General features: G+C 44.0%; 1 protein-coding gene across 1 annotated transcript in view; it reads right to left on the minus strand.

Moving 5' to 3' along the window:
• ATCAY (ATCAY kinesin light chain interacting caytaxin) overlaps positions 1 to 20847 on the minus strand; it is a 128180-nt gene that overhangs the window by 63236 nt on the left and 44097 nt on the right. The window contains exons 7-8 of the mRNA XM_077475661.1: positions 6549 to 6680; positions 3673 to 3759 (exon numbers count right to left, since the gene is read on the minus strand). Of these exons, the coding sequence (XP_077331787.1) occupies positions 3673 to 3759; positions 6549 to 6680 (219 nt within the window). The remainder of the gene's footprint in view (positions 1 to 3672; positions 3760 to 6548; positions 6681 to 20847) is intronic.

Here is a 20847-nt window from a genome sequence, read left to right on the forward strand (position 1 = left end):
GGCATTAAGATGACTATTGTGAGCGAATTCTACCTAAGGCAGAAGGGCAACCCAATAATCTCGGTGGGCTGAGACAAACGCCCGGAAGAACTGCTCCAAGGACTGGTTGGTTCTTTCAGACTGCCCATTGGACTGATGGTAGGCAGAAGAAAATTGTAGTGATACTTCCAAGGATTTTGAAAGAGCCCTCCAGAATCTGGAAGTAAAGTGAACCCCACAGTCAGAAACTATACAATTAAAAGCATCATGTGGAGTCTAAAAATCTCACAAATGAAGACTGGCATCAATTCTGCTGCAGAGGGTAGTGAAGAAAGAGGTACAAATTGTGGAAATCAGTTTATCACAACCCACACTACAGTACAGCCCTCGGACGAGGGAAGGTCAGTTATAAAATTCATACTAATGTGGCACCATGGCTCCTCGGGGGTAGGCAATGGGAGAAGAGTTCCAGCCGAAGCCTGGTCTGGAGATTTGGTATGGGTACAGACTGGGCAGGCGTTCACGAAGTCCTTGACATCCTTGCAGAGATTCGGCCACCAGTACGGATGACAGAGGAATGTTAGGGTCCTATGGATACCCGGATGGCCAGAAAGCTTAGAGTCATGAGCCCAACATAACAGCTTCATCCTAGAATTTACTGTCATGAAAGTTTGGAAGTTTCTCAGCCACTGTTTCAAGAAAATTTCATTTTTGTCTGCAGTAGATGAACAGTCCTTGGGTTCAAAAATGGTTTCTTTCCTCAATGGATAGGCATTAATGGCATAAGCTCTTCTTGAGAGGAGGGAGAGGAGTCATTGGGAGATACTAAGGGGTGTTGGAAAGTTGGTGAGGAGCCCGAGAATTTGCACTGCCAAGCTCTTTCCTGGGAGTGCTCCTGGAAACGGGTGTTGATCCAATTTTCCAGGATGGTAGGAATTTCACGACCGGCCAACTCGTCTTTGGTACTTTCTACCAAACCTTGCCAGAAGGCCTCCGTAAGTGCTTCATTGTTCCAGGAAAGTTGCTATGGTGTGGAACTGAATAGCCTACTGTCTAACAGAGAGGTTGTCTTGACAAAGGCGAAGAACTGCACCGGCAGCGAAGGACACACAACCTGGCTCATCAGAAATCATTTTAAAGAGAGCGAGAAATGCTGTGATATCATTGGTTACTGTATCAACCTTTTGCCACAACGGAGAGGCCCATACCAAAGCCTCTCTAGAAAGCAGAGAAATCACGTATGCGATCTTGGCCCAAGCAGAAAGAAAATTCTGTGGATGTAACTCAAAGTGAATGTTACATTGAAGTTGATCCAAACAATTGGTTAGCGTCTGGAGGTGATGAATAACTTGACTAGATTCTTGAACACTGAGCCTTTGAAGAAGTCCCTCGTTGAAATTTGCAGGTGATGCGGATTCGTCTGTCATGGTTTGAGCAAACTGTCATGGTCAGAGGGTAACTGACTGGGTAGGGACTGTAAACTCAAGATCTAGCGGACCAATGGAACAGCTAAACAGGTGTACTCAGGTACTGGTCCTCACAGATGCAGGAGCTGTGTGACTACACACAAACTGAGGTGTACTAGAGTCGCAGGATCTAAGGAGCCACCCGGTCTTCACCAGAGCCAATGGAGGTGTAGATGTTGTGCTGTGAGGTAGCTCCCAGGTTGCTGCTCTATAGCACACCCGTGTGGGCACAGTGCATCCAAATAGCATGCTGGAAGGACAGCGGGTACGCACAGGAGACTAGGGACCAGGGAAACCTACTGCAGCTAGCTTGGAAGTGACACCAGGGGAGAGGTTGCAGAGAGCAAGCATAAAGCACAGGAGAGAGGGGCATGCTAAGCAATGGTGCAGAGAGAGACTCAGCAAGCTAGAAAGGACTGCAGGCAAAGAACAAGAAACAAAGCTGAGAAAGACACACACAGCAATAGGAAATGAAGGGATCCACAGATAAAAACCAAAGGGAATATAACTGCACAGCCAGAGGGAAAACACTCAGAACAAAGACAGGATCAAACAACACACAGAGTATGGGATTCAGACGGCAGGGACCGCCACAGGAACAGAGGGGTCCGGCTTCCATGTGAAGACATGTTGCTTGAACACTAACACAAAGGTGCAAAGGCTTAATAATACTTAGGCTCAGGGCAGATAGGCAGGAACCTGAGCAACTCGGACAGGAGACAAAAGACATTGAGAAGTGATTCGCTTTACAACATAAGCAAATATTGATTGATGGGATTTTTTGCATGTTATATTTTGTTATTGTTTTGGGATTTTTTGTTTATCAAGATGATATGTTGACACAATATTGTGTAGTGCAGCACTAATTGGACATAGGTATTGATAACGCACATGTATGACAGTGTGGTGGATGTGAGAGATACCCATTTATTTATTTAGTAAGCACATAGCAGCTCACAAAATTACATCTAGATTTTTAGAAAATACATTTAATCTCCACATACAGAAAGGTTTCTTCACAATAAGAGGTGTAAGAATGTAGAATAGTCTTCCTCAAGAGCTAGTTCTTGCTTTAAAAAAAGACCTGGATATATTTCTAAGTGCACAGATTTTAACTGGACATTAACATTCATAGGTTAAAACATTGTTTCATTGCCTCCTGGGGGATGCAGAAAAAAAAATTTTTTTCCTCTGCTGTAGCACATTATATGTTTTTTTTTTTTTTTGCCTTGGATCAACTGTGGGTGTATAATTCTGTATATGAAGGTTTTATATATATATATATTTTTTTTTGAGTTGCACAACAGCGCTACTACTACATGAGTATACTTTAATTCTCTCTGTAGCAAAGTATTTAAATCACCTGTGTAGCCACAGCCCAAGAAACCACATTTAACCTCCCTGGCGGTAATCCCGAGTCTGGCTCGGGCTGGGATTTCAGTACCATAAGCGGTAACCAGATTACAGATTATAGTACTGTATAAACAAATTACACATCCCCTTTGTCCCTAGTGGTCTGTGCAGTGCCCTGCATGCACTTTTATATTATAAATACTGTTTTCTTTCTGCCTGGAATTTGGAGATTGCCCATAGCAACCAAAAACTGTCCCTTTATGTCAAAAGTGATTTTAGACCAACTAGAAAACAGCGATAATAAATTATAATCACTTGCAGAATTGAGCGATAGCGATTTGTGGGGAAATTCGTCATCAAACACTAAATCTAATGACAGCGACAATTCTGCAAATGAGCAAATTTCAGTGTTTTTGGATTTGATTACATTATTGAATAATTTATATTATTATTTATAATATTATAAACTTTATCATACCCGGGATGTCTGCTAGACTCTGGTTTGAACAGATTTAAGAGAGTTATTCCTAAGAATTGCAGGCCTACAATATAAAACACCAAATTTCCATGCAAAATAATTGTACAACTTTCAGCACCTAAAATCAGAACTAATCATACCGCCAGGGAGGTTAATAGAAAATATTTGAATGTAAGTAAAACAATTTCAAATTAAATACTTACTGTACAAAAAAGCAATTGACTTAAAGAAAATGTTCATGGCTATTTTGTTTTATAGGAATCACATATATCCTATAAAGTTAAAAATATTAGTTTTATCACTTTGTGTAACAGATCTGGAAATGGGTTAGGCAGTTATGAAGCACAGCAAGAACTATATGGGTAGCAAGACAAGTAGGTATTGCTAGCTGCTAACCTTATGAATGGTCTGGAAATTGCCAACACTGTCCTTATAAACCAGGATGGGTGGACGATAATTAAAGATTTCAGATTTTTTCTCAGCCTGTAAGAAAAAAAGAAACGTTTTTAGTCTGACTGCTTGTTATCCACAAAATCAAAACATGAACAGATTTTTTTGCTCAGCTTGCTACATGCTATATGCACAAATAACTTTAGGAACACATTGAACAACAATTAAAATTAAATACATATACAATATTACCTGTTATGTCATTTATAACATGTTGCTTTGAGCCAACTCTGACTTAATTCAAGTAATGCAAACTGTAGCTAGCAATACAGTAAAAGTGAATATGTACACTATGTGACCTTTGTCAAGGTCCTGAAGTAGATGCAAGATCTTGTCCCCCAGGCAATATATATATATATATATATATATATATATATATATATATATATATATATATATATATATATAAAATGTCCCTGTCCATGCTTGCAGGTCTACGTGTCTGTGGTTCACATGGTCCAGTGACATGGAAACATTAGCTTCCATATGATGATGAAGACAGACAAGAAAAAGTGCAAGTTGTCTTAAAGAGAAACCTTAGTCTGAAAATGAAGTCCTGCTAGATCACTTCAGGCTGGCCCATTTTAGAGGTATAGCTATGTAAAACATTAAAATTAAGTGCCTATACTGTACACTGTCTCACTCTCCTCTGCACATGCTCAGTTTCTCTCCATGTTTAGCCACTGCTGAATTTGTAGAGGCAGATCTGCTGATAACCTTAAAGCGGAATTAAAACCCTGCTATCCTTTACAGCAGTGGTCATCAACCCCATCCTCAGGCCCCCCTAACAGGCCAGTTTTGCAAGATAACTGAAATACATCACAGGTGATATCATTTGCTGCTCATTGATTGCAGCATTCTAGTCTGCATCTCACCAAGGCAATACATAAAACCTGGCCTGTTAGTGGGCCCTGTGGACAGGGTTGATGACCACTGCTTTACAGCCAAGGAAGCTGCATCTGTTAGTTCTGCAACTGCCCTGGTGCTGCACATGTGATCAGTTATGACACCTGCCATTTCATGGTTTGATAGTTTGGTTGAGGAAACAAGCACATGTGACAGTTAGCAATCCTGGCATTCCAGAAATGTAACTTTTTTGAAACCATTAAATCAATGTGTTTAGTTCCACTTAATAATTTACTTCTGCTCAGGGGATGTGGGCTTCAGCAAAATGGCAGCCTCAAGCAAGAGGAAACAGGAGCAATGCTGAAGGCAATTTATAGCACACACTAATTTTGGTAGCATAATTATTATGTGGAATGTATGTTCCTTGCTAAAGAACATTATTTTTTATCACGTTGTTATGGGTAAAGTTCCGTTTTAAGAGTCCGGCATCTGTTACTGATAATAAAATTGAGACAACAGGAAGCTATAAGGTAGGCAACACTTTTTGGGGGCCAAACAACCCCACTTCATCTGGGCTTGAACAAGACACATAAGGAATCATGGCATATATGGAAAGAATGAATCAAAAGATTCTAAAAATAATAAAAATAAGACATTGAAACAAAGAATTGATGTTTATTCAAAAAACAATACATCAAAAAAATAATTACAGTAGAATTAAAGGCAAAACATTGTTTTTGTTTTAGATGCAGTAAGGGGGCTTTTAACCCCTGTTAATTATTTTTTTCCCCACCATCTGTGTCCCATTGAAGAGATTTCCCTTCACTTTCTGTCCCATACCAAAAAAGGAAGTAAAGTGTTTGTCACCAAGGTCACCAGAACTAGTGCCTCCATTGAAATAGGGTGGATCTCCATAATGGCGGCACATACAGTAATAAAAACCTGCCAGGTGTTTTAATCCCTCTCCACTCCTTCCTAAACTAAAAAAGAAAAAGTTTTGTCTTTAGCTACACTAATTATTGCAGAGTATATATACCAATGAAGTACCAGAAATAAACTGAAATATATGTATATAATTAAAACTAATAGACATGTTTTACATAGAAAACCCTAAAATACTAATAGTGAGATGTTTTTTTTATATTTTTTAAGATGCATTTGTATAACGTTGAATAATTAGTCCAGCCTTACAGAATAACCATTATAGGCAGGGTCTTTATTATTTGGCTTACATGTGCCCTCTGGTGGACATCCTGATAATTGCTCTGTACTCATGATTTATACTCTATATGCAGTAATGTAGTTCTGTGATATATACCTATTAATTTCAATTACATACATATGTATTAATTGTTGTATTTATATATATTTTTTTGCATAATGATAAATTCTTTCTGTTTCAAGGCTTTATTTTTAGGATCATGGCCTTGATAAATTCTTTTGATATTTACCATGGTTCTGGTACCATGTTATCCCCCTTCCGGGAGAACACAGTGATTATTGCTAGAGGCTATAGCCACTGGCAATAATCACATGTAAAAATCCGACATGCTGGTTGCACCCATGTAAATCAATGGATCAACTTGTGTACAATCAGCCTGCCCATAGAGGGGTCTCAAACTGGTAGCCCTCCAGCTGTTGCAAAACTACAAGTCCCATCATGCCTCTGCCTATGGGAATCATGCTTGTAACTGTCAGCCTTGCAGTGCATCATGGGACTTGTAGTTTCACAACAGCTGGAGGGCCCCCAGTTTGAGACCCCTGCCATAGATGATTGGAATATCAGCCAGTCCCTGCTGAAAAGAGAATGCATTAAGGTAAAAGAAAAACCTTTAGCCTTTAGAACCACTTTAACATTTTTTATTTTTACTCTTAACAATAGTAAAAAACAAACTTTATGTACAAATCATCTATGTTCCCTCTAAGCAAGGCCCCAAAATATTTATGCATTGCATTCAATCACAAACTAAGCTCACCTCCTGTCAATCATCTGATAGCATCTCTTCAGCCATCCTAAACCAGGCATTCTTCTTCGAGGCGTGGCACCATTTAAGTAAATAATCATGTAATCCTCTGCCACCAGCAACTCCAGACTGCTAATAACATAGCTGCCAAAAACAAATAAATGTAATTAGATAAAGTCTAAAGAAAGGACTTTTGACTTTATTGCCACTGCATGTTTGTAATGTGAAAGGATAAATGCTGAATTTTGGCACCCTTTGACAAAACATATGCTCAATATCACAGTCGCTTACCTTCCACTTTCCAATGCCTCTTCCATTTCTCACACTCAGGCCGCGTACACACGCGCGGACTGTTCGCCCAACTTTGTCCGTCAAACAGTTTTCGGCAAACAGTCCGCTCAAAATTAGCATGGACGGACATGGCCACACACGACGGACGAACAGTTTGCTGAAACCGTGCGCGATGACGTGAACGGCACGTACGACGGGACGAAAAATACGACGTCCTATACACTGCATTATAACTTTCGGCGTGTAAATCCTTTCTGAGCATGCGCGGAACTTAGTTTGACGAACAAGCCTACACACGAGCGGACTGTTCGCTGAAACAAGGTTTCAGCGGACAGTTTTTCGGAAATTCCGTAAAACCTTGTTCGTCAAACTGTCCGCTGAAACTGTCCGCTGAAAGCCCACACACGAGCGGACTGTCCGCCCAAACACTGTTCAGCGGACAAAGTTGGGCGAACAGTCCGCGAGTGTGTACGCGGCCTCACAAGCACTTCTGGGTTTTACCTAGTGTATCCTGGTAATGTCACATGAATGAATGCTACATTTAAAAAGTTAACTCAGTTTTGCGTAAATTTTTCCCGGCGGTGTCGGATAAATGCTGGCGCTGCCGGGAAGGGACGGGGACTCTGTTGCATATTTTTTGGTCCTGCCCTAGACTTAGATGTTTTTGGGAGGGGGTCCGTCGGATCGTGCAGGGATTCACTTATTATGTGATCCCGGATGATCCGGCGTTCTTCCTGCTTCATGTTAACGACATACCCACACGCTTGTATAAGAAGTCTTTGATCAGACATTTGGTAGATGCGGCGAAGGCATGCATTCCCCTTGCCTGGAAATCCCCGCTCCCGCCTACTCTGAATACTTGGGTCAGGAAAGTCAAAGACGTTAATAAGATGGAAGACCTTGTCCTGACGAGCCAACACAGACAGGAGTTATATACTAAGACATGGCAGCTTTGGAATGTATTTAAATTCTCACAAGAGGGGCAGGCCCTACGGATGCCCCTGGATCACCCACCGTGAAGTGGATGATATCGTGACCATTCGTTCGAATGTTTACCTAATCTGAGTATTCTGGACACCCATGCTCGTGGGTAACCCCCCCTCCCATGCCCCGCCCCCCCAATCTTCTTCCTCCTGCCCCCCGCCTGACCTTTACTTACCTCTCCCTTCCTACTTCCTCTTCTATTCACTGTTTTTCTATCTAGCTTTGCCTTCCTTGGCACCTCAGGGCTCTGTTGGAGTTCCTGGGATTTCTTACATCCTTCTACAACTAACGGGAAAAAAGAAAAAGGGGGGGAGAGACCTGGCCGGATCTAAACGGCATGATGTTACATGTTACTATCAGGAGATACCTGTGTTGCAGTTGTACTATGTCATGTATTCAGAATGTCGCTACTTTATATTGCACTGTGAATGTTTGGATTTTGTACATGATGTGGCCGGTTTGGTCCTTCCGCCCAAATACAAATAAAAAAAAAAAAAAAAAGTTAACTCAACTTTACCAAAAACGGCCAATGCAGGTGAAGGGGTACCTGTACATAAAATCAAACTGTGCAACTCTAACATTGGACACTTATTACGAGTGTAGACCATTTACATACCTCCTGAAGCTTGAACAAAAAACTCAGAGATGACATCATCCAGTTTTGACTTGTTGCTAAGACACTCCCAGCCATTACTGCCCACCCCCCACCATCACTGGAGAGAGCTTCCAGACCCCCACACATCTGTGCCACTATTTCCTTTGTTGCAGAAAAGAGCCCATGCAAAGCAGTTTGATATTGTGTCTAAGCAACATGCCATCTCTGGGTATTTTTCAGTCAGGCTTGAGGAGGTACATGACTGGCCTACATCTATAGCAGGGCCATTATTTAACTTTGGTCAAAGCTGCACAATGTGTTTTTACTTACAGGCAAAAGCAGTTTTTGGTAAAAGTGAACTAACCCTTCAAACTCATTCAGGATGTGCTGTCACCAATCGAGCAGGGAGTCCATTTTGTTCACTGAGCTTTAGAAGTCTTTTGCTGACTCTTGTGCCTAGCACCCCTGCATTTTCAATTTCTTTAGACTTGCAGCCTCTGCTGCATCTCTGTTGCTCCAAAGCCTCTGGCCTCTCACCTCCCAGTTCCTCATTACTCAGGACCTATTTACCTCCATATCTCTAAATACCCATTGAATTGACTGGCGGTAGCCTGCAGACAAGCCCAAACTCCTATGAGGGGGTCCTTGAACAAAATCCACTAGCTACCTTTTAGAATAAACTTCAACGATTTTTGACAGCCTCACAAAGGAGCATGATCTACATCGGAGATATGCAATTAGCAGACCTCCAGCTGTTGCAGAACTAAAAGTCCCATGAGGCATTATACATTTTTAGATTGCACTGGTATGCTAATTCATATGGTCTCGTGTCAATTGGGATGCAGTGGCTGCACAAGCACAGTTGCTGGTTCCAATCCACCTTCTATGCATGTGTGGGTGCATGTCCCCGAATGCAGACAGTGTGCCTACGTGGAAACACAGCCACACCTGTAGAGATGTCAAATGTATCTTATTTAAGTCTAGAAGCATTTTTGAAGCTTCAGCTCTCTTTTTTTTTTTTTTTTTTGCGTATTTGGGAGCAATTTGTCAGCAGAAAAAAAGTCTGACAGCTCCTACAAGCTCCTAAATGCTGCTAACCGCAGCTTAGCATCGGATTCTAGAATTTTTTTTCTAATCTTAGTGGGCGGCCGCTGGCGTCCTTAACAAATAGTGAATAGCTGTCCGATGGTGCCACAAGTGACGTCACAGTGACGTCATCGAGGGGCCCTGCCCCTTAGTTTATTTAGCGTTGTGAGGTAGCAGAGCTGTCATTGGGTGGCCAGCATTCAGAGCCTGATTGACATTGGATCTACAATGGGGGAACATTTATTTTTATTGTTAGTTTTTTGCAGGGCTTTTTTTTCAGCTAGAACTTGGTGGAACTCAGTTCCACCACCTCTGGCTCAGGCTCCCTGCTCCCTGTTCACCACTATTACGCGATAACACAAAAGTCCGGTTTTTATGCTTACAAGTAACAGCTTGTTCCCCAACAGCTCCCACAAATCAGATCTCCTGAGTGGCTCCCACTGAGTGAAGGATGGAAACAAGGGAGATGCAGGTACCCGGGGTGCAGTGCAAATGCCAACATCGCCACTGGATGATCTTCCCCTACATAAGAGATTTGGAGCCAACTACAGTATGCAGGGAGGCACTAGAGCCAGCTGGGTACTTCAGATTAATACAGCAGCAAAAATAAGGCATGTGGAAGATGGTGGAGCTTTAAAGGAGATGTGGAGAAGATGGGGGCAGTAGAGGGGGGTTGCATGCAGAGGTCAGAGTTGAAGAGGGGTGGATGGGGGGTGCAGAGGTAAGCAGCTGTGGAATAAGGCTGAATTCTGCACTCTGTGTGTAGTGCACCCCTGAGCTTTGCACTATTTACGTAGTGCACCCTGAACTCTGCAGTCTGTATATAACCCCCTCCCTGAACTCTGCACTCTGCACATAATGCTCTCCTGGTATTTAATGACCCTGTTAAGACCCTTCCACTGTTAGTGAAATTTGACCACACCCACTATTTGATGCAGTTTGGAGGGTGTGCGTAAAGGGGGGGAGGGTGTGCGTAAAGGGGGGGGGGAGGGTGGTCGTGATTGAGTTCCTGTACTGATTTTATTTTTATTTTTTTATTTTTTATTAAATGACTGGCTGCTGTCTTCATTTACACTTTTTTTTATTTGGTGAATCAACATGGGGACAAGGTATGCAAAAACGAATATAAATAAATTAGCAAAAAAACAAACCACGGGGACAAGGTGCTTTGAGGGCATGTTGAGGGCATGTGGCCTGGTATGGTTCTGGTGGGGAATGGTCGCTCGCTCGTCTCCCCCCCCCCCCTTTCCTAGCCTGCTAGGTTTGGCATGGGTCCCCCTAAAATCCGTACCAGACCTGAAAAAAAAAATTAAAAGGAGAAGTCCAACCTGAGCTCATTTGACTGGGCTTCTCCTATGGGTCATAGGAGTGCAATTTGTTTTGCACTCTTCTGACCTATTTTCAGCAGACTGAAGTCCGCTCTCTGCTGACATCACCAATATCAGTCCAGGCATCGCATCATCCTGACTCTGGGAGTCTGGATCTGGACTGATAGCTGTCTCAGCGAGCTGCAGAAATGGCCGCTTCCCGCCCTTCCACAGCTCAGCGCTCCAATGAGAGTGGAGGAGCAGAGCAGAGTAGGAGAGCTGCTGACTGCTCAGGGAGGCAAGAGAACTGAGCCATCAGCGATGCCCAATGGCTCGGTTCTCAGTGCAGAGGCGGCGGGGGACAGATGCAGCATTGGTCCAATGCTGTATCCACCAAGGTAAGTATAAAACAAAAAAATACCATACTTCTCTTTTAATGCCTGCATTCTTTTGTTTACATTCAGCTGTTAGCGGGAATCCCACTGACAGTTGATGAGTCATCAATTGTTAAAGTGGTTGTAAACCCTTACAACACACTTTGACCTACAGGTAAGCCTAGATTAAGGCTTACCTGTAGGTCCAAGAAATATCTCCTAAGCCTACATGGTTTAGGAGATATTTGCCGAAAGACAGGCACCGCTGTCTACGGTGCATGTGCCGTAGACAGCGGCGTGCAGGCGCACTGAGCGCGGCATCCGTCAACGCCGATATGCCGCGCGTGGCGGCTACCGTGCGCATGCGCGGGAGCGATGTCATCGCGGCTTCGCCGAATGACAGCGGCGGAGCAGCGAAACCCCCCGAGAAGATGGATGCGCCGGACTACAGGGGACAGCGGTGACATCGCTGGCTCCTGTGTCAGGTAAGTGACACATAATGGACTACTATGCGATGCATAGTAGTCCATTATGCTTTACCTTTGCAGGGAATGAAAAAGGAAGTAAACTCATCAGGGTTTACTTCCTCTTTAAGGACTAGTGACAACCCACTAGACGCTGCTAAACGCTGGCACCAGAGTGCTAATCACCAGAACAAAAATGCTAAATATGACCGTTTTTGTTCGAAAGTTTTTCTGGCGTTTTTTTTAGACCTGCTGGTGTGCATGAAGCCCCAAACTAACATCAAGCTGATGCCATTGACCCAAGGCCAAAGCTCATTGACACAGGCCCTAAGGTATACATAAGAGTATTACCTCCCTACAAAGCTGTTTAGTGTGTGATTTTATTATTCTTGTTCACAGTGGCGGCTGGTGCTCAAAATTTCTGGGGGGGGCACAAACAAACTGAAAAATACTGAAACACCCCCCATCAAATGCAGCCATTGTGCCCATCATATACAGACACGTGTGCCCATCATATGCAGCCACTTGTGCCCATCATATGCAGCCACTTGTGCCCATCATATGCAGCCACTGTGCCCATCAAATGCAGCAACTTGTGCCCATCATATGCAGCCACTGTGCCCCCTTAATATGCAGCCACTTGTGCCTGTCATATGCCACCACTTGTGTCCATCATATGCAGCCACTTGTGCCCATCATATGCAGCCACTGTGCCCCCTTAATATGCAGCCACTTGTGCCTGTCATATGCCACCACTTGTGTCCATCATATGCAGCCACTTGTGCCCATCAAATGCAGCGACTTGTGCCCATCGTATGCAGCCATTTGTGCCAGCCAAATGCAGCCACTTGTGCCCGTAATATGCAGCCACTTGTGCCCAGTATATGCAGAAACTTGTGCCCATCAAATGCAGCCACTCGTGCCAATCAAATGCAGCCTCTTGTGCCCATCATATGCAGCCATTTTTGCCCATCAAATGCAGCCACTTGAGCCCATCAATTGCAGCCACTTGTGCCCATCAAATGCAGCCGCCTGTGCCCAGTATATGCAGCCACTTGTACTCAGTATATGTAGCCACTTGTGCTCATCAAATGCAGCCAGGCGCATCCACCAGCTTGGCTGTCACTTTACTAAATCCCCCCCCCCCCCCCCCCATGGCCGGTCCAGTGGCACTTACTGAGTGATGGGGCTTCATAGGTGAACAAAATGAGCTGCGCTAAAAACAAAAAATTAAAAATTAAAAATTAATCAAACACCTAAAACCTAATCAAAACCTAAACCTAAGCATTCGGTCTCCAAACACTACCTGCTGGCACACAATAGAGACCCTACCAACACAATCTTTATGGGAATTGACAAGTTCAATCCCCATTGGAGGGGAACCCATTTGGTAAGAAGCATTTCCAAGCTTGAAATGATGTGGATACACAGATTAAAAAGTTACGTCCCTCATGGTCTTAATATTGAAGTAGACGTAAATGCGTTTATTGACAATTCTTGAATAATATATGATTGGTTGGAATAGTTTATATAGCTTAGGCTTCCTGTGGTTGTTGTTGCTTTTTTAACTGTAAACTTGGTGTGAGTTCCATGAGTCCTTGATGAGGTTTTTTGCCTTTATCATTTTTTTCTGTATTTGTGGTCTTACTACTAAAAAAAGTTTCCAATTTCCACTGGTATATAAATTTTTTTATGACGAAGAACGTATTAGTATCTGGACATACAAGACAGTACATATCTTTACTACAAAAGCTGTTTTGTTTATTCGTTTGGACTGTTTTGTTTGTGCCTAATATTTTTTATTATCTCATCGGATACCTTCTGATAAATATACTTTTCAATTGGTATTTGAAAGGAATTTTTTTAATTCCTTTTTTCCCTTAATGTACTTTTATGATAATTTTGTATTTTTAATTTATGGTTCTTAAAAGAATCTGGAGGGTTATGATTATGAGTTTGCCTCTGCGTAATAGTAGGGCAAATTTTTACCCTTTTCTCCTTATGTAAAATGGTGGACTGGGTGATAATATGGGCATTCCAGTCCTCTTTCCCTCACCTAACATGGTGGATTGAGAGGACAACATGGAGCTCAGACCGAGGCTGTTTGTTTAGGATTTTGTATATAGGCGGTGCGTCAGAACGCCGTCCCGCATCCCGTGAACACGTCCGTTCGTGACGAAACGCGCGTAGGGAGATAGGCGTTCTGACGTCCCCGCGTTCTACGCCCAACCAGGAAGTGCGGGCGGCACACGAGTCCGGCCGGCTCGTTTTTTATGTGATCGTTTTTTCTTTACGTATGTGAGTGTAAATTTTTTTAAATTCTACTTTATTAAACCAAGTGGTTTTACGCTATGCGAGTGTCTTTGATCTTTTATATATGATCCACGATACCCTCGTTTCCTGATTGGAGGCTTCGTACTGGAGATAGAGACAGCGTGGTGTCAGCTATCTACGACACCTTCGTTCCCCGATTGGAGCCTTCGTATTGGAGATGTAGATGGTGGGATGCCTGTGACGGTTCACCCAGAAACCTCTGTGCTGTTGCCTTACTGATCTCACTAACACTGGGATCTAAAGCTCTGGTAAGCGGCCCCTCTTCTCACTGGTGGAGGATTGTTTTGAATATTTTCTATATACACGCATTTGTGGATATTTTTGCACCCTAATATCAAGTTTGAAGAATCAATAATATTTTTGGACTAAAAAATTTTTTTCTTCATCACATATGAACTTTTTATGGTTTTTGAATATTATTTTTGTTAATTTTATTCGTTTAGATTTAGCACACATTATTATTTTTTGTTTCAATTTACATTAATTATTGTGGGGTTTTTTCTATATTATTTATACTAATTTCATTTTAGATCTAGTATACACTTTATTCACTCTATGATGATATGATAGTATTCATGTATACTATTTACTAATCACATTTTTTGTCAATTCAATATTGTTTTTCACGTTTATTGGTATAGGTTTTGATTAGGTTTTAGGTGTTTGATTAATTTTTAATTTTTAATTTTTTGTTTTTAGCGCAGCTCATTTTGTTCACCTATTTAGTTTTATATCGGAGTATTACGATTAGGGTTGCTGCTTATAGGTTGCTTTCTTTTGTTGTTTGAGTAGCGCGGTTTACCCTTTGTACCGTGTTAGTGATGGGGCTTCGTCTTCTGTAGTGGCGGGAATCGGCGGCTGTGGCTCCTGTGTCCACTTGGCTCCTCAGGCTTCCTCCGCAGTGTCTCCTCTTCCGCCAAAGCATTAGGCATCGAATAGGATCGCATAATGCTTTGGCCAATCGGGAGACAGGTCTGACTGACCTGCCTGATGATTGGCAGGGAGAAACGTTTGAAACGACAGGGTGGGATCGGGACACAGTTCTCTGCGTGCCGAGCCCACCCTATTTTGAAGCCTATTAGAGTCTCACAGCCACAATGCACGGGCCGCCACTACTTGTTCTACTACTTGTTTTCAAAAAAATATGTAATTCAAACATATGTCTCTTGGTTTTACATCTTTGAAACAATAGTATACAAAACCACAAATGTATACATGATTTATAGGAGGAAAGACTATCATATTTCAAATACAGTTTTAGAACTTTTGTCAATGATTTATGAAGTTTAGCAGATACACATAATTAGACACAAGGTGGCTAATTATTTCAGAAGAATCAGTAATGGTTCAGAGTGCTATCCCAAGCAGTTCATGCTCTATATTGCGCTGGTCATATCAGCCGTTGACTGCTTGCAGGAGGGGGGGGGGGGGGGGGGTTGAAAAACTCTAGAACCCTCATTACAACCGAAAGATAATTTTTTCTTTCCTGCTGCCTATCCATGGCAGCATACGCATGGTTGGCTGGGGGCGGAGCAACCAACCAAGCATTCAAGGAGTATTAACTTTGGTTACAGAGTATATCGGTGTGAATATTCTTGCCCAGTAACTTCCAAATTTGGGGAAAGTCTACCAAATATGGAACATTGTTGCCACCCCTGAAACAGATTAACTGCTTGCCGCCCACCCACCGTCATATGACGGCCGGGCGGCTGGGCTCTCATTCTGGGCGGGATTGCACGCGATTGTGTGCATGCAGCCCTGTACTGTCAGTGACAACGTGTCACAGAGACACCGCTCGTCACCGGGGGGGGGGGGTGAACAGATGTTGGGCATGGCTGTTTACCACGTGATCGGCTGTGATGAAGTCCACCACACTAGACAGGTTTTTTAAGTAATTTATTAGGCAGCTCCGGGGTTTCTTCCGACTTCTCCACTCTCTCTGGCCTCTTCTCCCAGTCTCCGGTGACCATGCCCCATGCCTATATAAGTCGTTGCGCACCTCGCACACAGCATTACAGCGGGAGAGAGCGTTGTGTCAACATCGGAAGAGAAGAGGGAAGAAGACGGCAGAGGAGACCGGGCCAACGTTAGCAAAAGAGCAGAAGATAGCGGAGGAGCCCGGCAGAAGACACAGGAGACTGGGAGAAGAACCGGAGACCGGGAGAAGAGGTCAGAGAGAGCGGAGAAGTCGTAAGAGACCCCCCGGAGCTACCTAATAAATTACTTTAAAAACCTGTCTAGTGTGTTTTTTTATTGACACTCCCCCCCCCCCCCCAGGTGAATGGGTAGGGATACAATGTACCCCATACTCATTCAGATAGGGTGGGGGGGCCGGGATCCGGGGGCCCCCTTATTAATGGGGACTCCCAGATTCTGATAAGCCCCCCACCTGCAGACCCTGACAACCAACGGCCAGGGTTGTTGGGAAGGGACCCTTGTCCTCATCAATATGGGGATGAGGTGCTTTGGGGTGGGGGACCACAAGGCACCCCCCTTCCCCAAAGCACCCCCCCCATGTTGAGGGCATGCGGCCTGGTATGGTTCAGGAGGGGGGGGAGGCGCTCGCTCATCCCACCCCCTTTCCTGACCGGCCGGACTGCATGCTCAGATAAGGATCTGGTATGGACCTTGGGGGGACCTCCACACCGTTTTTTCGGTGTAGGGGGTTCCCCTTAAAATCCATGCCAGACCTAAGGGCCTGGTATGCCCTTGGAAGGGAACCCATACCATTTTTTTTCTTATAAGAGAGGTGACATTGTCACTTCTTTTTTGTGCCCACTGCAGTAGAAAAATGTGTTTTTCCTATTGCAGCCAGCGCCAGATGTACAGTACCCTGTCGCCGAGAACCAGTGCGATGGGATCGAGCTGGAAACACATTCTTGCGGGGGCAGGTACTGTAATTTATTTTTCTGTAAAGTCTCTTCAATATAGCTGGAGATCCAACTTGGAGGTGACTTCCATTGAATTCTATGGGTACAAGTGGCCTAGAAGTCGCCTTCAAGTAGTACAGGAACCTTTTCTGACGTTGGAGCGACTTCAGTAGTGTACATTAAGACGGCTCTCATTGACTATAATGGAATTTCTGATGTCAAGTGACTTGGGGCGACTTAAAGTGGAGCTCCACCCTCTTTTTTAAGTCTTCTGCATACCCTGCTTCTCTGCCCCTTAAACACATTTGGCATATATATATGTATATATATATATATATTGTAGCAGCACGCAGGTAAAGTCACCTGGTTGTATCCAGGATGGGAAATATGTGTGCCCTAGATTCAGGCTTTATGCAGACTTTTACAATTAGAGGGGAAGAGTTAATGAGCCCAGCTGAAGTAAGTGGGCTCATTAAGACCTCTACAAAAAACCCCAGCATGCTTAGGGAGATGCTCCATCCTGGAACCAGTTTTGTGTGTATAGACTGGGGAGTGTGATACCTGTTCTGTTCTGTGCGGTGAGTTAACGCCTGTGTGGCAAACCTCTACAACAGAGACAGGGACTGGTGCAGCACAAGGCTGCACTCAGTTGGTAGACAGGGAATCTAAGTGTGTAATTAGAAGTCAAGCTGACCAGGATTTATTTTCATGTTTTATTTTTGTTTGGCTGTTATATGTTTCACTGCATGTAGCATAAATAAACCGCATCTTTTGTTTTTTTTGCACCTACAACGCTGTCTGCTGTGCCTGATTTTGTGTTGTGAACCCATCCAGGGGGTCACACACACCCGCTGCCGAGCTAAGCCCTCACAGTTGGTGGAGAATTTTGGCAGTTTTTTTTAATTATTTTTTTTTAAGGCCAGCATGGAGGAGATACTGAGACAGCTGGCTCTAGCAAATGCCAATCAGCAGAAAACAAATGTGGGTTTACAAAGGAGCCTTGCAGCCCAGCAGCAGACAAATGCAACTTTGCAGCAGAGTCTGGAAGCTCAGCAACAAGCCCAGCAGCAATCTGAAGCCCGCTTCATAGACCTGTTGCAGAAGCAAGAGCAGAATTTTCAACAGAAAATAGAGACATTAATACAGCAATGTCCGCAGACCAATGAAGCCAGTGGTTACAATAATACCGCATCCTTTGGTGTGAGCCGTTTACTGACAAAAATGACTGGAGAGGATGATCCGGAGGTGTTTTTGACCACATTTGAAAGGACTGCTGAAAGGGAAAAGTGGCCTAAGGAGCAATGGGCTGGACTGGTGGCCCCTCTGTTAACTGGGGAATCGCAGAAAGCTTATTATGACCTAGAGCCTGACCAAGCAAAAGACTATGTGGTGCTAAAAACAGAAATATTGGCACGGCTGGGTGTCACCCTGGCCGTCCGGGCTCAGCGTGTGCATAATTGGACTTTTCAGGTTGGAAAACCCCCCAGGTCTCAAATGTATGATCTCATTCACCTGAGCAGAAAGTGGCTGCAGCCAGAGACTTTGACCGCACCAAACATTGTGGAACGTGTGGTTATGGATCGTTTCCTGAAAGCTCTTCCTACTGCCATCCAAAAATGGGTAAGCCATGGAGACCCAGAAAATGCAGATAAACTTGTGGATCTGGTTGAGAGGTACTTGGCTACAGAGAACCTGACCACCTCTTCAGGGACTCACGGACTTTCTACCCTAAGACCAGATCATCCCCAGTGGCGGGTAAGATGACTCCAAGGGGTGAGGGTGGAGAGAGTGAGAGGGTGGGAGTTCTACCTAAGGTCTGGCGCGAAAAAGATTATTTGCTACCGCTGCCGGCAAGAGGGACATATTGCAGCCAATTGCCCCGTTGTGGATGAGCCTATGCAATGTGACTTTATAAGGGAGAGACGTCAGTCGCTGTTTGCGACAGTTGCATGCACTGCCATTCGGGGACCTGAGAAACATTTATGTAAAATGTGTATTAATGGTAGAAATGTTGATGTGTTGCTGGATTCAGGTAGCCTGGTAACATTGATAAAAGCTGAATTAGTTACTACAGAGGTCTCTGGGAAGAACAGGGTGGCTGTTATTTGTGTGCATGGGGACACCCGAGAGTATCCTGTAACTTCAGTGTTTTTTGAGACCTCCAAAGGTAACCTCTCTCATCAGGTGGGGTTAGTGTCTCACTTACCACATGATGCTAATGTGGGAAGGGATTTTCCAAAATTCTGGGAACTCTGGGATTGTCCTGAGCCCCCCACTGGTGCCCCTATAAACCAGGAAGATGACCAGAATTCCTCTGGGAGTGGTGAGGACTCTCCTGAATTTCCCTTGTCAGTATTGGCGGGGGAAACTCGAGAAACTGGGGAGGAGCCAACATCCTCAGATGAAAACATGCCGTCTGTGGAGTTTTCAGATCTTGAGGTTCACAGGGAAAATTTTGCCACAGAACAGTTAAAAGACCCCACCCTAATAAAGGCACGGGAAAATGTGGTGAAAATAGATGGCGAGTTAGTGAACCCAGATAAGACTTGCACTTATCCTTACTTCACTATGGAAAGGGACCTGCTGTATCGAGTGGCTCAAAGGGCAGAAGAAACCATTGAGCAACTTGTAGTGCCCAAACCTTACAGGAAGTTGGTGTTAGAATTGGCTCATGGGCACATTCTGGGAGGTCATCAGGGGACAGAGAAAACCAGAGAGAGGATATTGCAGAGATTCTATTGGCCTGGGTTCATGAAGGAAATAGAAAATTATTGTTCCTCCTGCCCTGTGTGTCAGAAGTCGGCACCTATGCCACATTTCCGTAACCCGCTGGTACCTCTTCCTATCATTGAGGTCCCCTTTGAAAGGATCGCAATGGATTTGGTAGGTCCGATAATGAAGTCCGCCAGGGGGCATCAGTACATTTTGGTTATATTGGACTATGCCACCCGTTATCCGGAAGCAATTCCTCTCCGAAATACCTCAGCCAAAACCATAGCCAAAGAGCTATCTCTTGTTTTTAGCCGCGTGGGTATTTGTAAGGAACTGCTTACGGACCAAGGTACACCCTTTATGTCCCGGGTTATGAAAGAATTATGCAAGTTGTACAAAGTGACGCAATTGCGTACATCTGTGTATCACCCCCAAACAGATGGGTTGGTTGAAAGATTCAACAAAACCCTAAAACAAATGTTAAAGAAGGTGGTGGATAGAGATGGAAAGAATTGGGACTGTCTAATACCCTATCTGATGTTTGCCATTAGGGAGGTACCCCAATCCTCTACGGGTTTCTCACCCTTCGAGTTGCTCTATGGGAGACACCCAAGAGGGCTGCTGGATATCGCCAAGGACACTTGGGAAAATGAGAGTTCTCCTCACAGGAGTGTGATTGAGCATGTCGCCCTGATGCAAGATAGAATTGCACAGGTAATGCCAATTGTAAAGGAACATTTAACCCAAGCGCAGTTAGCACAGCAGAGAGTGTACAACCGTGGGGCCAAGACCCGTACTTTTTCCCCGGGGGATAGGGTCTTGGTGCTAGTCCCTACGGTTGAAAGCAAATTTCTGGCCAAATGGCAAGGTCCATATGAAGTAATTGAAAAAATAAGTGAGGTGAACTACAGGGTTAGACAGCCAGGAAGGCGAAAGCCGGAGCAGATCTATCACGTCAATCTGCTGAAAGCCTGGAGGGATAGGGAATCCCTAGTTGCAGAGACTTTGTCACAAGCACAGCCTGATTGCTTAGTTCCTGAGGTTGGAATAGCAGACACCTTATCGAAACCCCAACAACAGGAGGTTAAAGAGTTTGTACTTCGTAACAAAGAGATTTTCTCTGAGCTTCCGGGACAAACATCTGGCGTAGAGCATGACATTATCACCCCGCCAGGAGAAAGGGTAAAACTAAAACCTTATAGAATACCAGAGGCCCGACGGGAGGCAATACGTGGGGAGGTTCAAAGGATGCTGGAATTGGGTGTGATAGAGGAGTCCCAGAGTGACTGGTCCA

Source organism: Lithobates pipiens, unplaced genomic scaffold (genome assembly GCF_037356315.1).
Source record: "Lithobates pipiens isolate NorthernLeopardFrog02 unplaced genomic scaffold, aLitPip1_a1.2 Scaffold_13, whole genome shotgun sequence".
NCBI lineage: Eukaryota > Metazoa > Chordata > Amphibia > Anura > Ranidae > Lithobates > Lithobates pipiens.